We start from the raw sequence: 27,373 nt of genomic DNA on the forward strand, positions 1-27,373 counted from the left end.
GTGTTGTCCAAGTCTCAGATCATTATCTCCCTATCATTGCTCGCACATACACTTTCCTCACTTTCAAGGCGGGAAGAAAGTACTACTCTTGAGTTAGATGAGGAGCACACAATGGGCTTCTTCTAATACTATTATCTTGTAATCATATTTTTCAAGTTTTAAATTGAAAAAAGAGTTAAACTACATATTCTGTAGAGTGCATTAATGTAAACATTCTTCTGAGGTAAGAACTCAACACAGTAAAATATTTAAAATACAAAATTAAAGATATGAGAAGAAAGCCAAAGAATATGTAAGATATATGAAGGCATACAAATTAGTGCTGCATTCAAGTTGTTCACTTACTGAATCACATATTATATTGTACATGATGGTGTCTATATATGAAAAATAGGCAACAGTTTTTAGTGACTTAAATGATGTTCAATTTACCATCTTTACTCTCCAGTGGCATGGCAAATGATGCCAAAATGATATTATTATCGTTACAAAGGGACATAACTAATTTGTTGAGAGGACAACAAATTAGACCATTTAGACCACACTCTTATTGTGTGTGGTTACCTACATGGTGAAAAGAGAGGAGCAATTTAGGACACTAATTATAAAGACAATGATTCTGAAAGAGGGGATGAGTTCACTGTTCAGTCGAAATGCATTAATGTGTCAGTGAAGGACTCTGATGATGTGAAGTCTGTTTTACTTTACAATTATTAAATCTAATAAGTATGTTGTTGTCTCTTATTGAATGCTGAAGTGCTGACAAGCACCAGGTAGCCTACTCGTGAGTGGTTACAATGTGCATTAAATTACATATATGCCACATATATGCTTAAGTTATTATTTTCATTGTGTCTTGAAAGCAACTACCCACTTTATTATATGCCAACAATGGCACTTGTGTGAAGGTGTTGTCAGAGGAACAGGGAGTATCACATAAACTGACTTACAGCCATTCGAGGTTTTGAAGGTCCCTGAAAATGCCAGACTTCAGCTTGTTAATCCGATTCTGGCTGAGGAATCTAATCACAGTAGATTATAAGAGGATGACAAGCATGAAAGTCAATGATAAGTTATCAGATGGAGAAGACGTTGACATTTATATAAATTAATTACACTTCTACAAATATACATCTACAATATACATGACTTTTACAAATGAAGGACTAATGATTAACATGTTCTAAGATTTATAAGAACCAATGATTTGGGACTTACAGTTTTCTTAGTTTATAAAGCCCTGAAAATGCCCGGTAGGATATGCTTTTGATGCTGTTATTTTGCAAGTGTCTGAAAAGAGAATGACATGAAAATGGTTAGAAAGAGAAGAAAAAATGAAAAAAAGGAAGCCCTGCACTGAACTTTAGAAGCGAACACAATTGGCCAGATTTCTCATTTAGCACACACATGAAACAAGTGAAAGTAATGTTCTGTTCAGCAGCACTTGTGCAAATCCGACTGTGCTTTCATCTTCACATTACATGTTATTCATACCTTTATGAATAACAAAATCATAATGAGCAAACTGGTGCACTACAGGAAATTTCATTTATATATGGCTCACTTGACAAGTGCATTGAAATTTTAGCATATATTCAAATCGCCTCTGACAACATACAGTGTGTAAGGAGGAAATATACATTGGAAGCAGATCAGTATTGGAGGATTAATTTTAAGTTCATAAAAAATTAAATCTATTCATCCCCATTGAAATCCATTGAGAACATCACAATGCAGTGGCTAAGTGCCTTACAGGTAATTATACTGCAGTATTTATTTCTCATAGTGATCAAGTCTATTTAAGAAAGGAAGGATTTGAGAAGCAGAGGTTCAAGCCTTTCTTCTTATTATAATTTCTCTCATATCATAAAGCTGTGTTGTAACTCTGCTCGCCAGACTTTCTCCAACTGGCATCCTTGCTCAAGTTGAACATCCATCTCCAAACAATGGTTGAATAGGTTGAAGCCAATTTCCAGACGACGGGAAGCCATCATAGTTTTGTGCATATGTTTATCCACCTGTCAGCTAACAAAATGAAAATGCTATGTGGTAAATTGTTTGTCCAAAAGTCAATTTCTCCAATGCATTTTGCCATTTATCAACAATGAGATGGGTGTTCAATTAAAATGTTGGATGTCATTGTGATATGTCACAGGCAACATCACAGCTGTACTAATAATAAATTAGTGAGATCCATCAACACAGAGACAAAGGTAGCAGAACAGACTATAATTTGAGTATAGCTTTAATTTAAATTTAACTGAAGCTTTTAGCACACTCAATAAACCTATTTGGGAAACATCACAGATGCTAGAATGTTTTCCTAAGAACTTCCAGTGTTACTGAGAGAATTGGTTTTCTTGAAAGCTGTTTTAGCAACCTGGCCTGACAGCCCAAATGTCACTTTTGTACAGGGTGAGTGGAATTTTAGCTTCAATATTAAAGGGACATCATGGTGATAAGGAGCTAATGACCCTTATGCCAATTAATGTGTCATTGGTATTGATGCCTAATTCATTTATTTCAATTTCAGTTTTGAATTAAGTGACTACTTTTTGGAACAAGCACTCATGAGTCACAAACACTGGGAACGCAGATGTGACACACACACACACAATGGAGATAGACACACTCACAGTCTCTCCAGATTTCTATATCGGATGAACACATCGGGTGGAAGAGATGTTATCCGATTGCTGTTCAACTCACTGATGGGGAGAGAAAAGCACACATTCAGCGGCCATATGTGTTAGAAACAGAAACATGAGCAGACTTTTCTCCTGTGTTACTCTGAAATTCCAAGAGGTTTGAAACAATTTCAGTACAAAAAAGAAAAGAGTGATAATATTCATTTCCCAGATAACACAGTAAAGTATAAACTGCAATTAAAGCAACTGAACAAACCACTTTGGCATGTGGAGATAGGTACTTAACACATTTACACCCACGTTTGCCATAGACACATTTCAAATCTACAAAGGTATATCCATTTTATGTGAAAAAAAATCCTAAAAAAAACACATTTTGATGGAAGAAAGGAAGAGAACCTTCTACAAAGATGCCATTAAAACACCACACCACTATTGTCAAGGTCTAAGATATACAATGGGAATAAAAACCCAGCTTCAAAGGCTGAATTAACCTCACAGTGATACTTCTTGCAGGCCCACTACATCTAATTTGCACTAATGTTTGAAAGTTATTTTCAAATCACCATATGATCATCATTGAGAAACATGTCACAGCAATTTCAAGGTAAACCATCATTTTAAACAAGTAGATTCTGTCATCATCGATCCCATAGGAATGGTGATATAGACCATACTTCCAGATAAATTCATGACTCGATATTCAAATCAAATTGAATATTGGTGGGTGAAATATTTTTAAAAAGACAACATTCCTGTTAGTGGCCTCTCTCATGAATAATGGAGAAACCCCATCAAAAATGTTTGCCAATAGTGAAATAGAGCCATTACCATTTAAATACATGCAGTTATCCTGGAAAATGTGCCGTGCTTACGAAGTGACTCTAACTGGCAAAGACATTGGAATGTACTGGGTAAAAAAAAAACCCTGAACCATGAATTAAAGTAAGTAAATAAACAACACCTCACAGAAATGAAAATCAGCCAAGATGGACAAGGCATTTGAGTGGCAGGTAAAATATGGCACCCTTTTATGTGTGACACCAAAGCCACCCTAAAAATTGCAGAAACTCATGGCTAAAAATACCTTGTTTGCCTGTTGGATTTCCAGAAGGCTACAATGTATATACATTTATAGCAGCATGTAACATTCATTTGCATAACATGGCAACCACAGTCACTTTTTGGCTGTTCCTTGTAGTATCAACAGGCCTCTTTATAGGTTGACTCTGTCTCAAGAAGAGACAATACAGAACTGGAACACACACATACACAAAACATGTCACAAATCCCTCATCACTTGACTGCTTTCATAGGCTACATTTTAGCCTATGAAAGCAATATTACAATATGTAAAACATCTACGATACAGCCATTAGCCTGTCTCCAAACAGAGAGCTAGATACATTCATTAAGTATGAAACCACTCATGTGCAATATACTGTATATAAGTTCCTACGGGGAAGGATTGTGGGTATAATATGTAAGGTATGTTGGGACATTGTCTTTATCTCAAACAAGATACCTTACGTCAAATGTTACAGTAATTTTAGAACATTCATTTTAGTTGGGGTCCAACAACTATGTTTTTAAAATAATTAATTAGTAAAACAAAAATAGTAATCCGTGCAAGTGTTGTAATTCATACATGCGTTTAATTATTTGCGCAAAGATTTAATATAATGCGCACGTTTTCTCACAATTAAAATATGAGAAAATAGTCATTTGTGCGGATGAATTCATAAAACGTGCCCACAGTTTGAGCTCACGATTTAAGCAACTTTTCCCACATGAATTACACTAGTTTTGTGTGTAGCAGCATGCTCTCAATGTCTTCATTGAACTATCACAGATTTCCAGAATTTTCTTTGAACGGTTTAATTTGAAAGGAGTTTTATTGATAACACGGAACAACATTTGCACGGTTCCTAAAAACAGCCCTAGCTTTGCACATATTCATGACATTCATATACCTGCTAGCAAATTAAAGCAAGGTTGCTAGCCAGACAAATATGTCTAGCTAACGGAGATGCAGAGGATAGTAGGCCTACACTAATCACGGGGATGTTTCTTGTACCGTGAATCGACATAAATGAATGGCTACAACAAGGAGAGGTAAGGAGTTTTTTGAAGCCAGCATTTGAACTTTGCTCTGTAACGTTAACATGAAATAAACAACGATGTTTCAACAGCCCTGTAAGAGAGATCGTCCATTGGATATCTACCTAGCGCATTCAAACAGCACCGTTATGCGGAGTCTAATTTTAGTAACGATACTTAAGCGGCCGAATCTTGACAAACGTGGTAACTACTTTATTGGCGGAATGATGTTCCATGTAACCTAATCAATAAATTCAGCCTCTCAATAAATTAAACTGTTAAATTCGGTCTCCCTTCCTACAGTTTGTAACAGCGTTATGAGGAACCTCTCACCAATCATGGGGGGCGTGGGAGAAGCGAGAGAGGGACCAGTAGGGGAACCGTTTAGTTTTTAAGTTGTTAAAGGTATGTAGCTTAACACAGTTTGTTAGTAAAATAGATAAATTTAAGATAGAGCGATTATGGATCCGCTTTATGCCACATCCGTGATATTAGTGGCACAGCTAGGGCGTTATCTGCACTGCGCCTTAGCACGAATTCATTAAACCTTGCGCACAAATAACTTAGTCCTGGACACGATGCAGTGAATCTGCGCACAACATTAAAATTTGCACACGATTTTATTAAGAAATCGATGTCACCTCCCAGGCTCTGTTATATAGGTTGGATTGTGGTTTTATAAGTCAACTTTTTGACTGTACAGCCAGCTTGAGATGCACAGCACTTTTTGGTATGTATCCACCCACAAATCTCACGTTGATTGATGCCACCTTGTTTTGCGGTCCCTCGTCGCTGTGCAACCTCACAGTAGCTAGCTATTCATTTCAAGAAAGGAAAAGGCAATGCACCTGATAAAATCATCGCATTTGATTCCAGTAAATACATCTAAAGATGAAAAGATCTGAATTCTTGGCTGCTGCATGGAGATGGACGCGGTGCTGGAAGTTATGCTGAATTTAGTGTAATGCTGACTTGATCCTGGAGAAGTGGCTAAATTATTTAGCTAGGCTTGTATGCATAGCAAGACATGACAGAATAAGTAATAACTGTAATATCTGAGTATAGTACATTAACCTTTAAGTGATAAGATAATTACTGATCAATAATGTAGTAAATAAATAATGTAGTAAATGATGTCTTAGATAATCAAATGTTATGTACAAAAATTTAATAACATTCATTGAATAATGCAATTGTTTGATGAATTTCTTAGTAAATGTTTCCTTGTTATTATTGGTTAGGCTTTACGTTTTTATTTGCTAGTACATTATATGACCAATAATGTGATAACAAAATAATGCTGTGATTACAGTAGAAATCAGTTCTCACAACAAAGGATCCTACAACTCAAAATTGTCTAAATCATATTGACGTGGTGATCAATTCTGTCCTTATTTTTGCATTCTATTTATAGCAGCAACTCTTAAGGTTATGTTTTATATTTTATAAAATACATTCTTCTATTGCTTGCACTTCCCACGTGTGTTTAATTAAAGTATGAAGTAATTACAGTGACTTAGAGTAATCAATTTCAGTACATGATGCAATCCTTTTCCGGGCTGATGTTTTCTGCTAATTTTACAGCCATTGAGAGGCAAATGAGGTGAACACCTTAATTGTCTCTAAATCACTGTCAGGGCTCCCGCCCCCTAGCTGTTGTGTTTTTGTTTTTCCCTGTCCATGTGCCTTTGTTTTCCTTGTGTTCCAGCCCTGCCCCGCTCTCCGCCCTGTCTCCACCCACCTGATTGTTTCCACCTGCCTGCCTGCACACCTGCTTCCCATCACCCAATCAGCCCAGCCCTATATCTACCCTGCTTGTCTCTGTGTTGTTTGCCAGATCGTTTCAGTGTTTCTGCCTGTCTCGTTTCCTGCCTGTTTTTTCCCTGTTTGGATTTTTTGCTGGTTTTTGCCTCGCCTGTTCCTCGACATTGTTTTTGCCTGCCCTTCTGTCCTGATTGCCTGATCTGCTTGCCTTCAAGGTTTGACCCTGCCTGTTTCTGTTTTTGATCCCTGTTTTGCCCTTGGACTGCCTACCTGGTATTTTGACCCTGCCTGTTTTTGGACTGCCTGCTTGTTTGACGATTCTGTTAATAAACGCCTGTAATTGGAGCACTCGTGGTCCGTGTCTGAGTCCGTGCCTGAGTCCTGACAATCACTTTCACACTCCTGATGAAAGGAGTAACTTTAATATCCAAGAACATTTCATGCAAATGAGTCCAAGCACTAAAGGTGAAAATCTTAGAATTTAAATATAGTCCTTAAATTTTCTGTCTGCACAAAACAATGCAAGTGTGTCTGTAAATCAGTAAATAGATGAAAATGGCTATGAATTTGTGTGGGTAAGATCTCCTGTAATAAAACTGAAGATCACCCAGTATGACCCATAAATCAGCCCATGACATCTGCATTTTGGCCCTTTTGTATTCATGATTGCAGTAATTGGGCACAGAAATGGAGGTAGGTTTGATGCTCCTAATGCACATGCTCTGAATATTACTAATGGTTAAACACATTTGTTTAGTGATGTCACTGGATACTTAGCTATTCTCTTGAGAGAATAAGGTGGATCTCAATTTAAGGATTATTGCTAATGGTGGAGTGACATGTTAAGAGCCAAGCTAATTGGGTAAAACAGTGGGATTGCTGCAGCCGTCTCAGTCTTCAGGAATAACACATTTTCTCAGCAGAGCAGAGGATATCAAAGCCTCCGTTTGTCAACATGTAATGAAAGTGGAACTGAACTTGTGCATATTGTGCATAACAGTTTGCTGTTAATTTGTTAATTTGCCATTTTGACTGTGTTGAAGACTGGTTTAGTGATTCTGGCTAAAAGGGTGACATCTAAATTGTCATCAGTGTTAACTAAGAATGTACTAAGGAAAGAACCTTAAAGAGAAGGAAAGACCTTGCAAATAAAAACAGCCAATGAGACCTACTACCAATGAGAAACTTGCTCTTTTGGGAATTTATTTTGATAAGGCTGGAATACAATAAAAAATTTGAGTAGTTAGTGGATGTGCCTAAAGCTGAAAACTATTTTTACAAAAATGTTCTGTTTTGATGAGGATATCATCCTGCCATCCAACATAATGGCACTCAGTACAGATGGGGTTAATGTAATGATTGGGGCAAAGAACTCTGCACTGTCAGGACTCAAAGAAGTGTAGTCAAATGTTTTCCTCATTCATTGTAGCTGTCATGCTGCTGCCCTCTACTCATCTGATGCTTGCAAGATGCTTCTTGATGATGGCGAACATTTGAACATTTATATACATTTTCATTTTTTCCAACAGTTGCAAAAGGCAACGGCTTTTCAAGGAATTTCAAGAATTTTCAATTCCCTGTCTTATCCTACTTGATTGCATTCAAAGAATCTTGAATCAGTATGACACCCTTGTTAACTACATTAAGTCATCTGATGAAAATAACAGACTTGGATCAGTATGAGACCCTTGTTAACTACTTTAAGTCATCTAAGTCAATGAAAATAACAGATTTTACAGTTGAACCAATTGCCCAGCAACTATTGGATCTCATCAAGTGAATTTTTTTTGGCCACAGTGTTACCAGCTTTGGTGATTTTAAGAAACTTTCGCCAGCAGAACTCTCTAGATACCACTCATCTGCATGATGAATGTGTTACACTGCTGAAAAGAATCATCAGTTTTCATTGTGCTTTCTGTGACCATCAGTGTCAAAGAAGAGTAACATTTGATTTCACAGACTCAACCAATTACAAGGCACACCAGAGCAAAAGCAAATAAGATGGTGCCTAAGTGAAGTGGAGGACCAACATGTCATGAGCCTGCTCATGAAAACTGTTCTGTAGTTTTATTTGAATGCTTTGTGTTAGGAAGGGCATGCCTATCAATAACACAGTGCAGATACTTGCATAAGTTGTTCAGCCAAGCTGTATAAGTACAACAAGCTCAAAAGACATTGTCCAGCTTGTAGTGTTTCTCCCAAAGATTGTGGATGAAAGTGTCATTGGAGAAGGGAATTCATGGAGTACCAGGTGACAGGCCTCCCAGATTTTAAGACATAGCTGTTGATGACTAATGGCCAAATCGAGTACTGTACTAGATTTTACTCTGGGCCAATCCCGGCGGAGTATAATGTTTCCCTACTCTGTCTACTTTTTCCAATCAAATGTTGGCCTTACCACAGTGCTGCAGAGGTAGAACGAACACTTAACCACTGAGCTATTTGGAATACCTTATTATTGTTTCAGTTTATATTGTTTAGGTTATGTCAGTTAAAAAAGTGAACCTGAGTGGTTATGTCAGTGCAAACATTTATGATTGACAACCCTGCTGTGATAAACACAGATGCTTTATGATTCTGAAACAGTCTTCTAAATTGTGCAAAAAATACACAACTAGCCATGATTTCAGTCACAAACGGTTTGGAAATTGCTCTACAGTAAGCAAAATAACCATTGTAGTAGCACCAACCCAAACCTAAACTGGAATTGGAACACATTAAAACAAGAATATGGAAGTGGCTACTGCAGGGGACAAATATCAAAAGGAAATAGCCTCAATTTCATGTGAGTTATGGCCCCATGTTTGATCTCACACAACTGCTTTGATCTACAGCTGTGAAATTCAATTACATTGTACAGACCTGTCGCTGTGAGCTGAGTGGGCAGCTGATAGGATATGTCCCACAGTCTCCTGCAAGTCTGCCAAGTATATAATCTGGATTAAATAGCTATTTTTCCCAAAGTGGCAGGAAAAAATCAGACAAAGAAAACAGAACACCGTCAAGAGAAAACCAATGCACCTATGGTGATTAACCCCTTAATAATAACAGCAATCTGATTACCCCTCTCTGAGGCACTTGCATTTTACAATGAAACAGAACACATTACATGCTAAAATGATGTGATTTAAAAACAATTGCAGCACACAGTATGACTTTCATCAGAAAAATAAAACATACATTAGACTACACAAAAATGCTTGCAGTTTAAGGGGTCCAAGCAGTATTTTAACCAACATATTTGATCAATATGAGAGCAAATTGAAAACTCACCCAACCAGACCAATTTGCATAACATTCATGAGTTGCATTTTAAAGAAAATGTCTATAAATTGCAGAAATGCCAATATAGAGGCCATGCTATTTGATGTTTTGGGAGCTAAATAATTGGCAGAGAGTCCAGGAAAGGCTTGTGTTGCATATTACAGATGAATATACCTAATCACTATAATTGCTTAAATTGACAAGGCAAATGCAAGTAGTAGGAAGGTGCATTTTCTGCATTCTATCCTTGGCTAAAGATAGAATGAAAAAAGGGTAAAAGGCATGACTAACTATCGCAGCATCATTTTGATTTGAGATGTTGTTTAACCTATCCTTTGCTGTTTTCTTATTCTTAAAGGTATTCATGTATAGGTTAAAGCTATTACATCAGGGTACAGCTTTAACAATGATGTAATAACTGCCTAATGATGTATTAACTAAGATAAAGTAATTGGCTAAATGTTGTTACATTATTGATTAGAATGTTTTATTACTTTATGTTATTGGTTGCTACATGCATGTCATGCAGAAAACACTTATCTTACATTGATAGTATTCACATATACACTCAGTGACTGTACACCTGCTCGTTGATGCAAATATCTAATTAGCCAGTCATCTGGCTGCAACTCAATGCATACAATCATGAAGACATAGTCAAGCGGTTCAGTTGCTGTTCAGATCAAACATCAGAATGGGTAGGAAATCTGATTTAAGTGACTTTGACTGTGGGATGATTGTTGGTGCCAGATGAGGTGGTTTGAGTATCTCAGAAACTGCTGATCCCTTGGGATTTTCACGCACAACAGTCTCTAGAGTGTATAGAGAATGGTGTGAAAAACAAAAAACATCCAGCGAGCAGCAGTTCTGTGGGTGAAAACTCCTTGTTAATGACAGATGTCAGAGGAGAATGGCCAGACTGGTCCAAGCTGACAGGAAGGCGACAGTAACCCAAATAACCACATGTTACAACAGTGCTATGCAAAAAAGCATTTCTGAACATACAACACGTCGGACATTGAGGTGGATGGGCTATAGCAGCAGAAGAACCCTCCGGGTACCACTCCTGTCAGCTAAGAACAGGAAACTGAGGCTACAGTGGGCACAGGCTTACCAAAACTGGACGGTAGATGACTGGAAAAACATCGCCTGGTCTGACGTATCTCAGTTTCTGCTGTGACATACAGCTGGTAGGGTCAGAATTTGGCGTAAACAACATGAATCCATGCATCCATCCTGCCTTGTGTCAACGGTTCAGACTGGAGGTGGTGGTGTAATGGTGTGGGGAACATTTTCTTGGCACCTTAATACCAATTGAGCATTGTTTAAATGCCACAGCCTTCCTGAGTATTGCTGCTGACCATGTGCATCCCTTTATGACCACGGTCTACCCATCTTCTAATGGCTACTTCCAGCAGGATAATGTGCCATGCCACAAAGCACACGTCATCTCAAACTGGTTCCAGGAACATGACAATGAGTTCAGTGTACTTCAATGGTCTCCACAGTCACCAGACCACAATCCAATAGAGCACCTTTGGGATGTAGTGGAACGGGACATTCGCAGCATGAATGTGAAGCCGACAAATCTGCAGCAACTGTGTGATGCTATCATGTCAGCATGGAGCGGAATATCTATGGAATGTTTCTAGCACCGTGTTGAATCCATGCCATGAAGAATTCAGGCCATTCTGGTGGCAATAGGGGTCCTACCCAGTATTAGAGAGGTGTATCTAATAAAGTGGTCACCGAGTGTATATGCTGTATACTGTATAAAATTTTCCTGGATATATATCTGAGGAGTTGCTGTCTGCTTATGGAAGATGGTTTACAGTATGAGGCACTGAAGAATCCACTGACATCACACACATTGCAACTATGTATGGCTGTTCAGTCTTTTGAAGGGAATTTCAGAAAGAAAATAATACTAGGTGAGTCAGTTTCCCAATCAGTAGCCTATAATACCAATACCAATGTGCACTTTTTATCCAAGCTCAGCTTGTGCATCTACAAAAATAGCTACAATTTGATTGTAGACTCCATAGACACTTCTTCTGGCATGTGGGTAGTCAGATCCTTGTAGAGCATTTCCAATGCGCTCTTGTAGGAAGCAGAAAGAGTTGTATGTCCCTTTCAAACACTTGTAGTACATGGTATGCTTGTAGTCAAAGTGGACAGTTAACGTAAACTGCACATTAAAATGGGGTCATGTTTTATGACTAATGAATTGCATTTATGAATTTATGACAAAGTGAATTGCATGACTTGAACCAGGATTTAATCAAAATTACCAGTTCATTTTAAGAAGAAATGCAATCCAATCCATCAAAACCAAACCTTCCTGTATTATTTTGCTGCAGTATCACAATAATCAAATGACTTTTTCTACGCAGTTATGGCATATGGTCTTGCACCCAGTTACTGCAATTTTTCATAGAATGATTGACACCTAGTGCCAATCCTAGTGTCTATTGGAACATGCCTCACAAATCTCTGTCTCCTTCAGCTCTAGTTTCAGCTGGAACATAACTGAATGGTAAGAGGGAATGTGTGCAATTTCCACTTGAGGAGAGAGCATCTTCTGTTTAACAGTGCATTAGCAAGAGTGAAATATTACAGGATCAGAAGGTGATACAGTACAATATTGTGTATAAGTGCCATGGCTGAAAAATGAACTGACTCAGGTCATACAGCTGCAGGTTTTGAAAGACCTGTTCCAGCAGGCCCATATCATTTTCAGTTCAATTAAAGCATTTTAACATTGAATAGCTTAGCTCATGCTCAGCTTTCAGTGATTCGTGGTGAATTGTATATGCATGAAAAAAAAAAAAAAAAAATATATATATATAAATATAAATATAAATATAAATATATATAAATTTATTAATAAATAATAGATAAAGAATAAATTTATTTATAAATGCATACTATTTGTTGGTTAGTCTTTGGAAAATTACGCACGCATTATACACGTCTGGCAAATTGCATTCATAACATATATGTACTGTACTTATGTACTGTAGCTTGCATTGACCATTATGAAACAGGTTTCCTTTCTGACTTCAAGCAACACCGAGTGCTAGTTTAAACACAGTGGCTCAGTGGTTAAGGCACTGAACACAAGCTGAGTTCTACAGCCCAAGTTCTATTCCCAGCCATGTCATTTGCCAAAAATGACTGGGAGCCCACATTGGAGGCTTCAAACAAATAGTGTTAATTCTCCCTATCATAGGGTGGAGTAGATCAGCCAGGGTTTCCTTGTTTGCAATTCGTCAGGTACCTGGTAGTTGCTTGGCTGACAGCAGAGTAGCACCTGTCCTCCAATGAGTGCCCACTCTTCTGTAGTACACTGTGTGATTTGCTGTGTGAAAGCTAGCTGTAGTATATCAAAGGACTATACTTGTCTTGCCTCAGTGCTCTGGAGCAAATTCTGTGGCTGTTGCTATGAGATGGGCCTAACATACAATTGGTGATTCCAAAACAAGGTTGCGTAAGGAGGGAAAAGGCAAAGAAAAAAAAAAAACATGGTAGCTACAGAGTGTGTCCAAGGATGATAATCAGCTCATTTGACAATTATGGTAGCAAAACAAGCAGTATGTCTGTAGCGTCATCTATTACTATGGAAATGCAGTCTGAGGATAGTACCATCATCTGTATTTCTGTTTTAATGGAAATCAGTAAGACTTGGCATGTATTCTCTGCCTAACATGCTGTAGGCATTGTGACCCTCCAGCCCCAACACAAAATAATTATGTCTAATTGTAAGTTGAATTCTAGATAATATTTGTAATTGCTGATGTGTGATTCTAACATTAGGATGATAACATTGGGGAGACCTTAAAAAAGTATTTTTTTGGTTCCATGTACATTTCTGAGTAATTACATTCACATTTTAATCATATTACCAGGTTAATTACTGTCACCGTGGGAGCGATAGCACGATAACAGAATGCATGTTTGTAACAGGTCATCTGTTTCTTGAGGCGTTATGTATGAGACAAGCTGCTTAACTCATTTTATTTCTTTTACAGATACTCTTAAAGCATTTTACAGGCATTAACATGTAACCTTTAAAGATGTTAGACATGCAAGGACAGAGAATAATTATAAATGTTATTTCAGTTTAAAAAATATAAACGCATTAGAGGAAGTGATGTTATAGATCAAAAGGATAAAAAAATAATGTGAAACCTGTAGTACCTTTAAGAAGGAATTGGCAATCCTAGGTATTCCTAGGTAATGCTATTCCTCAAGAGCTAACACTCCGTAGGATTCAGGCTTTCAATTAGCAACTTGGTGGTATCTAGTATATCGTCCACAAATGGGATTTAAACAATTACAAAACAAAACAATTAAACACCTCAGTCCAAAATCTAAAAATACAATGGAAGCAAATACCCGTGCTGAAAGACACTCCAAATGTGAAGTTTCAAAAGAAAACCAAGGTAAGGAAAGTCAGATTACTATTGCATACAGGTATGTATGAGAAGAGATGTGGGCAATTTATTCATTTGTAAAAATGCATTCTATAAATCTAAACAAAAGTGAGACACTAATCAAATGCAGCTTGTCAGCAAGTGTGGTAAGGTCTGGGTGCTGCTATCACTCACACAAACCAGTGACCATGACAAAGGTGCAGGTGTCTGATACTCACAGTGCGGTGACGTTGGAGGAAACAGCAGGCACATCCAGGAGGTCCTTGCTGTTACAGTTCACTCGCCTGCCCTTGCAGTGGCACATGTCTGGAAACACGTCCAGCACTGCAACACAGAGTGGGTGACAAAACGGTCAGCAAGCATGTCTCAGAGCTTTAGCAAAGTCATCAAATGCTGTGCCAGGAATGCTAATGCAATCCTGCAATGCAGCCCTTGGCTATTTGAAATTCCTCACTGGTATACAATTGAATCAAAATATTTTCCCTGCCTTTCACCACACTAATTGCCATGCCTAAAGTCCTCACTATAGTGACAGTCTGTTGTCTGTAAGCAGTGATGGAACTAAGTGTGGGGTCACTTTTAAGAGCAGCATTTAAAATCTCCAGCTGAGTTCTTGTGTGAGTGTATTGTAGTAAGTGTAGACGCCTGCAATGAGCACATGCTGAGAAGCAGTGTTAAGAGAGGATGACCGTTATTAAGCAAAGGACTGTGCAGAAGACAAACCTTAGGCCTGTGTCTAATGTCAACTTCCTGTTAAAAGATTTTGATATGTCATCTCCATTTTATTGTTTGATGTCATGTTAGATACCTCTCCTGTTCCCCATAGATTTGGTCTCCATGTACTCTATATTCTGCAAAACAGCCCATTAAAACATATAGTTATGTTATCACCTAATACATTTAATAGTTGCAGAAATAGAACCATTTGAACCATGTTGTAACTGTATATGTAAGAACCATTAGTAACCTAAGGTATCAAATAGATCACTTTATCTTGTAAAACTGATGTAATTGAGTGATAATATCTTTTAGGCTAATATATCTTCTGACACATTCATGGTAGTGTGAATCTAAGTCCAGCTTCATTCACAGCCAAGCATCATCATACATAATCATGTCATTCTGATTTCATTTAGGTATTTTTCTGGATGGGGGGGATCATAATTTTTTGAGTGTATCAATCTGTTATTTGCAAAGTACACACTACATGTCATTTTTTTTGTATATTTTTGTTGCAGTGATACGTTACATGCATGTAAATACAAGAATAAACCCGTAAAGAAGTTGGTGAAGTTCTGCACTAACAGAGGTAAAACATGGTCCACAAAGCAGTAGGCTGCGGACTAATGAGGAGTGGTTGGCGTGGAGTTCATGAATGTGGAAAACAAAACTGGAGTGCTCAGCTGGACCTTTATGGCTTGTTGTGTTTAAGTATAGATGAGGATCATCAAGTTGAATACACTTGGGTGATGGGCCCAGTCTGTAGAGGCAGATGCAGAGCTGAATTTAGATGGAAAAACCTCAAGAAGGCCAGCAAGAAAGCCTTCAAAGTAACACCACACAAGTAGACACGGATGATACATTAAGGTATACACTGGATTAAAGTGTGGCTCAGAGACGTTCTCAATGTCAAAACCTACCGGGCGAGGTTGCTGCACGATTCCAATGACCTGAAATGTGGGCAGATCAAGAATATATTAAAAGCTGTTATCCCAGTGAGGTGTGGCACTGGCGTCATTAATTAGAGTGAAACTGATTCACTTTGATTTATGATCTGAAATTCTGCAGATGGCTTTTCAGAGTCACAGAGTAAGGGCTGCCTCCCTGACTGATCAGGGGAATGGTTTATTATGTACCATGAGGACAGAGGAGAGAGTTGCACACGGCCTACCAGGGGAATAGGTGTAGTAGGTGTGGGGAAACAGCAGAGCAAAGACCATCTGAGGACATCGAAATCTCTGCTGGGTCATCTTGACCAAAGTAAAGGGCTAGTTAACAGGCTTAAATGGCTTAACAGCATAATGAGGCCAATAGGGAGAGAGAGAAAAGGTAAAGCTGTGTGTTTGGAAGAAATGAGGAACAGGGGTAAAACATGGTGCAATGAGAGAGATGCCATTTGAAATTAAGCGGGGGGGGGGGGGGGGGGGGGGGGGGGGGCGGAGGGGGTAGCGTAGGTCATGAAAAGCAATCTTTGAATAGTACCACTGTCCCACCAACAGGGTGGCCCCAAGAATCAGCACAACCAATACAGTAAGCAAAAATGAGCTGATTATGGTAATCAACTTTTCTTTACTTTACTGGAAGTCACTGGGAGGGAGACCTATGGTTTAGCTGGAAGCAGCCAAAATATTCCCCTCATCATTTATTCAAGTCAATTGTGTTGGCAATTTACAGGGAACACCTCATTAGTGGCTAGCGGTCCTGGGCTAACATTTTCTATTTGCTGCCTGAGATTATATTTTTTTGCGATTCTTTTTCTCAGATCCCCTGCATCCTTGTTTAAACACTTTTTTTCAGTTAAAAAATGAAGAAGTATTTTTTTCCCATTTTGAAACCTCTTTGGTTTTATCTCCTTGGCACCAAACCCTAGAGGCACTGTCCCAGGAAAGATGGTTGTGGTTTCTGACCGTGTTGTCAGTCATACTCTCACGAAAGTTAGAAATGAAAGAGGCTGTGTGGAGAAGCTCCTGGCATGCTGCACCTTCGCTTAAGTCCCCGGGGGAGAACAGCGGTTCTGTCAGCAATGTTAGATGAAGGAGCAATACTGGGACTGATATGGGCAGGCGAGGAGGGAGAGGTGGCTCTGGGCGTGTGAGTGAATGAAGGCAGGTTAGGGTATCAGACCATTACAGAGAGAGCTGAGCAGCGGCAGCAAGAGGGGTCTAGCAGCCCGTTAAGACAACATGGAGGTAGAAATCCAGAACAGAGAGGATGAAACCACTTATCCTCCCACCAAACACACACACACACACACACACACACACACACACACACACGCACACACACACACACACATACATTTCTATCTGTGAATAGAAAGAATGCATAAAACATGGTGGAGACATGCTGCCAAATTCATTACTGTTCATCACTTTAGAAAACAAGTGATGCATAAAAATAATTTCCTGGTCTTGCCGTGAATGGTAGGCAGAGGAATCTTGGCATCCCCCCCAATAATATGGATACTTATCTCGATAATTTGATATCAGTCACACACACGTCCTACTTATTTGTGCCAGATAATCAGTGTTTATATACTCACCACCTGCTTAAGACCCAGCCAGGTGCTAAATTTTATGGTAAGACCATGGAAATGTCCTTTCAATTTAATGATGTTCAAAGCACAAATATTTCCGTGTATGTCAGTGTGTCATCATTTTTGATGGTAAATCACAAAGCAGCCATTAAAGCTCCCTGTATACACTTTTAAGATTCGCTAAACAACAGTAACTGCATTTCAATTACTGATAGCATCACAATAAACTTTTATACATGCACTCCACTGTCTTTTATTCAAAAGCAGCTGTTTTCTGCCTCAGATGACTATGTTTTCACAATTAAAAAGTGAGTGCATAATCTCCTGCTGGGGAACTCCACATGGCAGTGTTGATGTCCTAAAGGAGTGGCTTTAATCTTTTCAAAGGACCTTAATCTGTCAGAGCAAATCAATGATAACTCCATATCTGGATGAAACTGTGAATAGGCCGGGAGCTGACTTTTACTGAATTCTTTTTTTTCAAAATAAATAAAGGAATAAATAAAAGTAGCGCCTGATAGTGTGCTACAGATAGAGACTCTGTGGGATTTATTTCCATCAAACACACTAACAAACCTTGGCTTAGCTGACCCCTGTTGCCTTTTCAGCAGCCCCCTTTGAGAGGATGAGCATCTGTGAATCCGTATACTCACAGCATTCTTTTGACTCCTGGATGTTTGTCTTCAGAAAGGCATCAAATAGGTGAGGCCATCCGCTGTTATCAACTTTCAGAGGGTAGAAAAAGGAAGAGGACAGCAATTTCATCAATTCAGTTTGTCAGTGTTTGAGTGTGAAGTGCATGATGCACATCAGTTTATGTCAACAAGTTCAAATCACTTCCATATAACAATTATTTTAGGTACATATTTTACGTGATTTATTTGTAGCCTTATTTGTGTTTACACACCGTTGCCCGACAAAAACACACACTATATAAATATACTGTATGTATATGTAGGTTTTATTTTTCTCAGCGAATTCCTTCTTCTTTCACTTGGTTTCTCTTTAGTCTGTAGGCTCTATATTGCCTGTATCAGTGTTCTTTGGAGAAAACAAGCAGTAATGTATTTGGTCACAGGCCCACTCCAATGCCTTTGTGCAGTTTAAGTCCTAGTTTCATGAAAGTCGGATGGCTCTTGCCGGTTCCTGACAGAATCTCATGATGGCCAAGGATAATTCTTTGAACTCCTCTTTGGAACCATTCACTCTGGCAGTGGCAGCTGTCTTTTAATCCTATCCGTTTGAGCTGATATTTTGAAACCACTTCAATGTGGCATCACCCTTTAGGTGCACTTGAATCTCTTGATAACACATGGTACTAAGCAGTCTAAAAAAAAAGGAAATACAATTTGGTCGATTGATGTAGTCCACAGTGCATGCTTTCTTTTGCTTTTTACATCGCAACCAAAATACATGACTGAGGGCCCTGCTAGGCACAGTGAATTTGAAAAGAAATACAAACTCTTTCCATGCTGTCTGGATTGAAAGCTGAAGCAAAGTAGATTTATGATGTAGCAACACCTGTTATTTGTGATACGCTCTGTTTCTAGCTGAGACAAACTTTTTTGTAAGAAAAAATCAGCTGGGTCGTGTTAAGAATCGTAGAATTCCTCATGAGAGAATCATAGTATATCCCATTGGACGTAGGGGTAAACATTGCCCATGTCTGAGCATAACACTTCCAAGCATTTAACGTAAAGTCCTTATTATTGCTTCTGATTCAGAGCACCTGCTGTATCACCAAAAAATTGCCTTTGGGTCATAGGTAAGTTTTGTTTCCAGTGACCATAAACATACTAGGAATAGGCTTTGTTTTTTGAATGTGAATGGAGTTGTGCTAATATCACTCAAGTATCTGTACTGTTTAAGTTGAATATTTCACATCATTCAATTCTGAATGATGTAAAATATATCAATAATGCTTTCTTGTGAGACAAATTTGTATAACTAATTCTTTGGGCCTGTTGTATGTAGAGTTTATATATCAATACTCTGTGTTTCATAAATACCAAACATGTTGCTAAATGCATACAAAGTGGTATTGTTATTGGCAAAAGATGATTAGCAGATCCACTTTCATAAGGCAAATTTTAATTTGTATTATGGTTAGTCCTTGTAACATGTAGGTGGTTACTGTGTAGGGTTTTTAATGATGCACCTTACATGACTGCAGGTTTGAGCACAAAAGTGGGTGTATTGGCAGAGGGAGCAGCATGTAAAAGGTAAAAGGAGCAAAGAACCAGCAAAATACCCTTAGGGCCTAAGATTTAATCTTATGAATTGGTGGTGTTTTCATTACCTCTGTTCTAATCCCCTATATTAACAATAACAGAGAAGAGGAAATGGAATCAAACTTTTCATTGTGATCTCAAATGACTAATATCAGTTGCAGAATCTCTGGCTGATGTCAGTGTTATCAGCTCCGTTCACCTCTCACCCTCAGTAGCTCCCCAGCAGCTGACTCACCGCAGTTTTCCTCGTCTGCTCCGTTGGTGCAGTCCTGCACACCATTGCAGTGGCGCGGCTGAGGCAGGCACACGGACAAGTTTCCACAGGGGAACTGACCCAAGGGGCAAACGTCTGGATACTGCTTGTCAGTGGATGACTCTATGAAGACATAAGCTCTCAGTTTTTCCAAATTGGGTTGAGCACACCAAGATCTCCATCATCTCGCGTGCGACATTAATTTGAGCCGTTTGCGATGATAATGTAACAAAATATATCACAAAATACGAAATGCTATGTCTGTTAAGTAATGATTCATTTTCCAATTTAAACTGCAGGGCGATTACATTAGTAGATCAAGACAGTCATATCCAGGACCCTGGTGAACCCACAACTCTCAGTTCCACAAGTTTCTGATTAATGCCATTAATACCACAAGTAGTAAAAACCTCTATTTAACATTTCATCCAAAGGACAGTATCTCCTATGGCACAGTGCTCCTGCAATTGGTTATACATTGTTTTAACATTTAGACTAATGGGGAGACTGCACCTTGTTGCCTTTAACACCATTCCCAGCAACCCTTGAAACCACATTGCAAATGCTAACCAAATTCAGTCCCACACAGCTTCAGCCATTTGGCAGGAGTGGGCTGTAGGGTGATATAGCTGCTGGCTAATAATAAAAACAAAAACAGTACTAATAATAAATAGAAGTTTCACTCATTTAATATCAAATGTACAATCAATCACACAAAGAACAAACAAACAACAAACACAAAAACAGATTGCAATTAGCAAACAATATTAAGCATGTCTGAAAATGAAAGTAGAATCTAATCACTGAGCTCGTTCCACATTAGATGAGAAATGAAAAATAAACACAAAGTGAATCAAAGTTCTGCTCACACTGAAGTATGGAACTAACTCCTGAATACCAAGCAACATTTGATTAAGTGAAGTGAAGCATTGAATGTTTAATTATATCGAATTGGAAGCCCATTTTCAGAAAGATCCCTTGGTAAAACAAAGACTAATCCTAATCAGGAGCTCTGTTTGACCTGTCTTAGAAGTCTTTAGTGCCTTGCTAGAGGGTTGTGTACTGTTTCTAAATGTGTTGGCTTCTGATACCCTGGTGTAAAACTACTGCTGTAATTTAGAATGCATTAAAAATCTATCTAAATCCTTATAAGAGACTTATAGGCATTCCTGTGGTGAACTTTTCTGTTGAACATAATACCAAATTACAATCCAATGTCTGACAGACCTGGAATAATCTGTTTGTGGTTTAGCAAAACAGTTTTGAAGGAAGTAATGGAGTCATTTGTTTCATCAACACAACAAAGAGTGTAAATGAAATTGGCACCTGTCATCCCCAAATGTTAGTAAAATGAAACATTTCTCATGGTGTGCTGAGTGAGAGACAAGTTTAAGTAATTTAGAACAGGGGTAGATTCAGCAGTTCATAATGTGGGGATGCTGAAACCTAAAATGTAACAGCTTGCAAAGTCATCTTGGAGCTCTCAGGGAAGGATATTGCCAGCAGTAACCACAGTGGCACAAGCAATACTGCTACCTTCAAGAAAGGACTGTCCCTAAACAGCTGCAAAAAATATCAGCAGGTATGGGGTTTTGAGTTTGCACCATCATCATGCTTTAATAATCAGATGACTACATTAATAGGATAATACAAAACTGTTATGTGACTTTAGCACATGTCCATTTATCACCAGATCAATATAAATCATAGCACAAAACCAACAGAAACAATATATGCCCATTTATAACCAGATGAATATATATATGACACAAAACCAATGGGGAAAAAAAACAAATATATTATAATGGCATATATGTGGGAACCACCATAAGGCAAAACAGGGAGCTGTAAGCAAATTTAGATCTTATGTATAGTCAGCTAAAATGGCATCAGTGTCAGGTCTCATGAAACGTATTGCACCTAATTTTAAACATAACAGTTACACTTACAACAGCATGAAATTCTGGGAAATCTAACAGTGTCCCACTATGGGTATGAATAGCAGACCGTATAGTGTGCTAATTTGATGATATGTCATAGGGTTCATACTGGATTTACTGGATTCAAGTTGTTTGCTTAAGGGCACAAATTAAAACTGTCATTAGGTCATCAGATATTTTTATTTTTATTAAGGAACATCCATCTTTTCTGCCCTGCTCTCTCCACCCTCTCCCTCCTTGCTCTACTCTCACTGTTGATGACTTTATTCTCTCATTTGAGGAGAAAGTTGCCACCATCCACAACTCCTTCAATCTACCCATGACCCATCACTCTGCCACCAGCCCTTATCCTGCCCTCTCCATACCAAACTCACAAATGCATACACTTCTGAACTCGTGTTGTCTCATTACCTTCATGCACCATCATGCTTCTTGAACGTGCCTCTCTCTCCCTTTCTCCAGAGAATCACACCTGATATTCTTCCATTCATTACGTCACTTATCAGCAACTCCCTGACCACTGGCTGTGCCTCTTCTGTCTTCAAGCAGAGGTCACGCTTCCTCTCAAGAAACGAACACCAGACCCTTCTGTTGCCCACAAGTACCTCCCAATCTCCCTGCTATCTTTCCTCTCCAAACGCTTGAGCGTGTTGCTTTTAATACACTTTAACACTTTCTCACACAGAATGGCCTGCTTGAGCAATAACAATCTGGCTGCAATGCGGATGGCTGTATTGTATGTCTGAAATTTTATTCTGCAAAGGCAGTCTCCCAATCTGCTGTGCAGATTCTACTAGATCCTTCTGTAGCCTCTGACACAGTAAATCTCCATGTCCTCCTGTTTTCCTTGGCTGCAATGGGCTTATCAGGTACTATTCTCAGCTGAGTTTCTCTTACCTCTCAAGGTGGTCATCAGGTGTCCTGCAGAGGTGCTGTTTCAACTCCACTGAGCCTCTCTACAGGAGTCCCTCAGGGATCAATCCTTGGCTGCCCTATGTTTTCCTTGTGAACAAGATCACTTGGCTCTGTCATTTCTTCCCATGACTTCCTGTATCACTTTTATTCTGCTGACACCCAACTGTTCCTCTGTTTACCCCTGTCTGATACCAAGGCTTTTTCAACATATCTCGGATTTCCTAGCTGATATGTCATTGTGGATGTGATACATCAGCTGTGACACCATGAGCTTCAAGGTCCAGGGCCAAGCTTCTGTATATTCCAGCCAAATATTCTCCATTCCAAAACCTGACCATCACCTTAGAAAACATGACATAGTCAGCCTCACTGACATACACGGACTGCAGGTCCTACAGTTAGTAGTATCTGCTTCTTCCTATACAACATTGGATTAATTGCGCCCTTCTTCATAACCTAGTCAACTCGACTCCTTTTTCGAGCCCTCATTTTCCCTCATCTAGACTATCACAACTCGCCCCTTACTGCCTTCTCTGCATATGCGATCAAACCCCCGCAGCTTATTCAGATTGCTGCTGCCCAGTTTGTCCACAATGTCTCCAAATTCTCCCATGTCCCTTCCTTCCTGATCTCCCCTTCATTCACTACCAGTGACAGCATGTATCCCCTTCAAAATGCTGGTGTTAGTCTACCAAGACTCACAGGGAATGGCTCCCTCTTATTTTCAACTGATCTTCCAACCGTACACACTATCCAGACCACTGCACTCAGCTTCTTCAGGATGTCAGACGCTTCTGTTACTACAACTGATTATATTACTACTACTGAATCAAGATGTCACCAGCCCATTTCGAATAAATAAACAAATGTAAGGTTCTAAAATAAAATGTATACTTCTCTGTATTTTCCAGCTAGCTAGATACTGCAATTTCAGATGGGCTGCTTGTTTTCACAGAAATGTAAATCCTGTGATCCCTGCACAACAATTGTCTTATAGGACAGGGTGTAAATGTTTAAGTGCTCACAGGTCATGGTGTAGGCTGTACCTACAGCATAATGAGACAACAGACACATATGTAGGGAAGTGTTGCTGAACCACTGGGTACTTTACTACTACTAAAATATTGCTGCTGCTTATGAGATTGTGAGATTCCACAACATACCTTGACTCTAGCTGGAAGGACTACATGGCAGGACCACTGCTTATTTTAATCATGACTAGGATTGCAGTGCAGAGTTATGTGGTTTGCAGGTCTTCAGAGAAGAGCCAGCATCATAAATCACCAATTTTTCCTGCCAGAAGCTCTGCATTCACTGTGTTTGCCAATGCTATACCATCTAAATGAGGCCTGAGGATTTTTTCTTGCCTCATCCTCTCCCCTTGTGTCAGGCCTCCTTTGTCTTTACCATTGCCACAGAGAAGAGGTTGAAATATTTTGCAATCTGAACCTCTACCTCTGGGACACTGCCTGATTGTGCTGAGACAGCTATTTGAGGGTACTGTTCACTGTCTGGTCAAGACAATATTCTGCTGTATTTAAAGAAGAAAATGACAAAATTGATAATTGTGATGATATCAAATTGAAAATGTAAAACTCAGTATTTGCCAAACAGAAACTTGGTTTCTGTGTTTATTTTTCACTGGAATTTGCCTGTGTAGCTACCAGCAATGTTGTTACATGAAGTGGCCATTGCAGCCCACAACTTATTTGACCTTTTCCCGCACGTGAGGGTTGTGGAAAGAAAACAGGCTTAAGTGTTAAGTCAGAATACGTGTATCTTGGAAAATAATGAGACACATCCCCCTTTAGAACAAAACACCCTCATTTTGGGCAAACTCCCCAACACCCCAAGTGCACATCTCCCACATAAAGGAATGTGCTTAGTGGTACCAGAGACAACACAAAATCTCCACAGAAGCACTTTAGAGGGGTATACACACATATCTCAATTCTGAACTGGCCCATTAATGCTTTGACACTTTTCAGTTCATTACCTTTAATGCTCTCCTTAGTGTTAAGAAAAACATAGCCAGAGAAAGCTATTAACAAAATTCACCCAATTATTGTTAAATCATAGATTAATTTGTACAGTATATTACATTTAAATTTGTACTATCAGAGAGCCAATATTGGATATTATACTAATGGTTTAAGCTTCCCCTTCAGTCAATTTTCTTTTAATGAGAATGCCACCAGTTAAATCAAATAAGGATTTTTGTAGATGCCTTTTCATCATGGGGAAAAAAAAAGAAAAAACATTCCTCTATCCATTTCTCAAAGGAGTAACTCAGATGGGAATTATATTCCTTTAAAAATTCTAGTTAATTAGATTTTAGCAGCTATAGCAGCAAATACTATTGATCATTACATCTACACAGCAGCTTATGATAACCTTTTCATAGTTTACAGCATACGTATCATATAGTTCTTTGAGCTATGTCATTTTGTTTTGATGTATGACCTGCCTAATACTGTATTGTTCTTCTGTCTTGTGTGAGTTGATTTCAACTGATGGGAATATTTGCTACCTTTATTGGGACTACAAATGTCGTACCTCTGTGATCTGACAAGAATGGCAATACAACAGCAGAAGACAGAGCACAGATGAGTGGGAAGGTGTATGGACAATACATACCATACAGCAGACAGCAGCAACATATTCAGATAAATGCATAAGTCAGTCCGACTCTCCAGCTAACAAAATCCCACTCCATAAACAATGCACAACAAAGTCCTACATTTAATGGCCATGCATACATAAACATAAATATACTGCTACAACTGAGCAACTCTCCTGGGAGAGCTGACATTCAATTATTTAGGTCTGGGAGGCTGACGCTATGTTGAGTGATGCCAAAGCACAGTATATTTTTGACACATTGAATATATCACAGTCATTTTTAGCCAGTGAAAATCAATTATTCAGAAAATAATTTCTGATTATTACAGTTTTCATGCAAAATCTTTCTGAGGGTAACAATATTAAGAAACAATCCATACAGAAGCTTTATGTTTCAACCAACGATACTATGTACTAAGCCGTATAACTATGTTATAAATTTATTTGAATACTTTTACTGACTGTCAAGATCGATAACATCATGGGGCCATACTCAAAATCCTATTATACACAATTTTAATGTCGCGAAGTTGACAACCATGCACTTTGAGCTGTGTTATCTTCAGTTTTGTCAACTGTGTCAGCTTCAGCTATTTATACATTCATTCAAAACCTGAAAGTGTAAAAGTGTAAAAAGTGATACAAACATATTCTCCTGTTGAATGAACAGTTTCGATTTTCACAAGCTAAAATGCAAATCAGTGTTTCTGCGTGCACCTGTAAATAACTTTAAGTAAAGGTGGGTTTGAATCTGAAGTGCTGGTGCTCATGCTTTCCCATATTCCCCAGAGAGTGCAATGTATTCTTGGCATCATTTAGAGGTATGAATTACGTAGCAGGAAAACTATATTATAAATAATTTTTTATTTCTTTATTTCTATTTCTTCATCTTTTTTTTCACTAGATGTCCAATCATGATAAATCAAGTGTTTGAAATCTTCTTTGTGGTTTGATAAATGTTTAACCTTAAAGGGTCTGATTTTTGTTATATCAATGTTTTTTTTTTTTTTTCCTGTTAGTGCAATACCACTTTTAATGTAGTGCTATTTGCTCAGGACACACATGCCATATCTGTACCAAAGGTACATTACTTGCATAATTAATTTAGCATTAAGAAAAAAATCAGTAAATATATGAATATATTCTTTAAAGCAACTAGAAATAAGATATAATGTGCAACATTGAATAAAGCTTAAGATACATATTTACATACATGTTTAACTACATTATTAATAATTCAGATGATTTAATTCTGAAATAAAATGGGCAGATTGGAGATGTTTTAAGATATCTACATCCAGGATGCAATGCGTGGTATTACCTTATCTGAAATGTGCTGAATGTCACCTTGTAAGCAAGATCACAATGTGGGGGACTGGATAAAGTATATACAGTTCAATTATTATGCTTTGAAACAGATTGACTGAACTGCCCCTGGACAGTACAACAGTATGACTATGTACAATGGAAAAACCTCTGCACAAACCTGTTTTTCACATCCTTGTTTCCTCCTGCCATTATCAACATCTCCATGCACTAAGCGCATATGAAAGTAACACAACAGGACCTCTTTTCTATCTTCAAGGAAGAAACATTAAAGGGTTTGCATACAGTTACTAGGTACAGCTTCAATAGCTATGCCACCATTATGCTTGTAACTATCTCCCTCATATCTCCTGTCCTCTAAGTCCATGGTGTGGCCTAGTGCAATCAGAGCAGGCTAGATACACAAGCACCCCCACTGTAAATATTTGGCCAAGACACTGTGTTTACTTGATTCCCACAGGTCTGCATCATAAAGAGTCCTGACTGTCATGAGCAAACAAATCATATATAGTACCCCCTTGATGCACTTGGATGTTCTTTCTGACTTTTGACAGGAAGTACTATGATAAAATTCACCATATTCTCTATCTTTCTCTCTTTCTCCCTCTCCCTCCCCTC

The 27,373-nt window shown here is 38.5% G+C and overlaps 1 protein-coding gene across 1 annotated transcript in view; it reads right to left on the bottom strand.

Annotated features, from left to right (window-relative positions):
* Positions 1 to 23,420, bottom strand: part of rxfp2l (relaxin family peptide receptor 2, like) — a 36,768-nt gene extending 13,348 nt beyond the window's left edge. The window contains exons 1-7 of the mRNA XM_036523800.1: positions 23,333 to 23,420; positions 19,935 to 20,075; positions 18,122 to 18,193; positions 14,431 to 14,536; positions 2,637 to 2,708; positions 1,219 to 1,290; positions 951 to 1,022 (exon numbers count right to left, since the gene is read on the bottom strand). Coding sequence (XP_036379693.1) covers positions 951 to 1,022; positions 1,219 to 1,290; positions 2,637 to 2,708; positions 14,431 to 14,536; positions 18,122 to 18,193; positions 19,935 to 20,075; positions 23,333 to 23,420 — 623 coding nt within the window. The remainder of the gene's footprint in view (positions 1 to 950; positions 1,023 to 1,218; positions 1,291 to 2,636; positions 2,709 to 14,430; positions 14,537 to 18,121; positions 18,194 to 19,934; positions 20,076 to 23,332) is intronic.
* Between the last annotated feature and the right edge of the window lie 3,953 nt (positions 23,421 to 27,373).

The sequence above is a fragment of the Megalops cyprinoides genome, chromosome 3 (assembly GCF_013368585.1).
Source record: "Megalops cyprinoides isolate fMegCyp1 chromosome 3, fMegCyp1.pri, whole genome shotgun sequence".
Taxonomy (NCBI): domain Eukaryota; kingdom Metazoa; phylum Chordata; class Actinopteri; order Elopiformes; family Megalopidae; genus Megalops; species Megalops cyprinoides.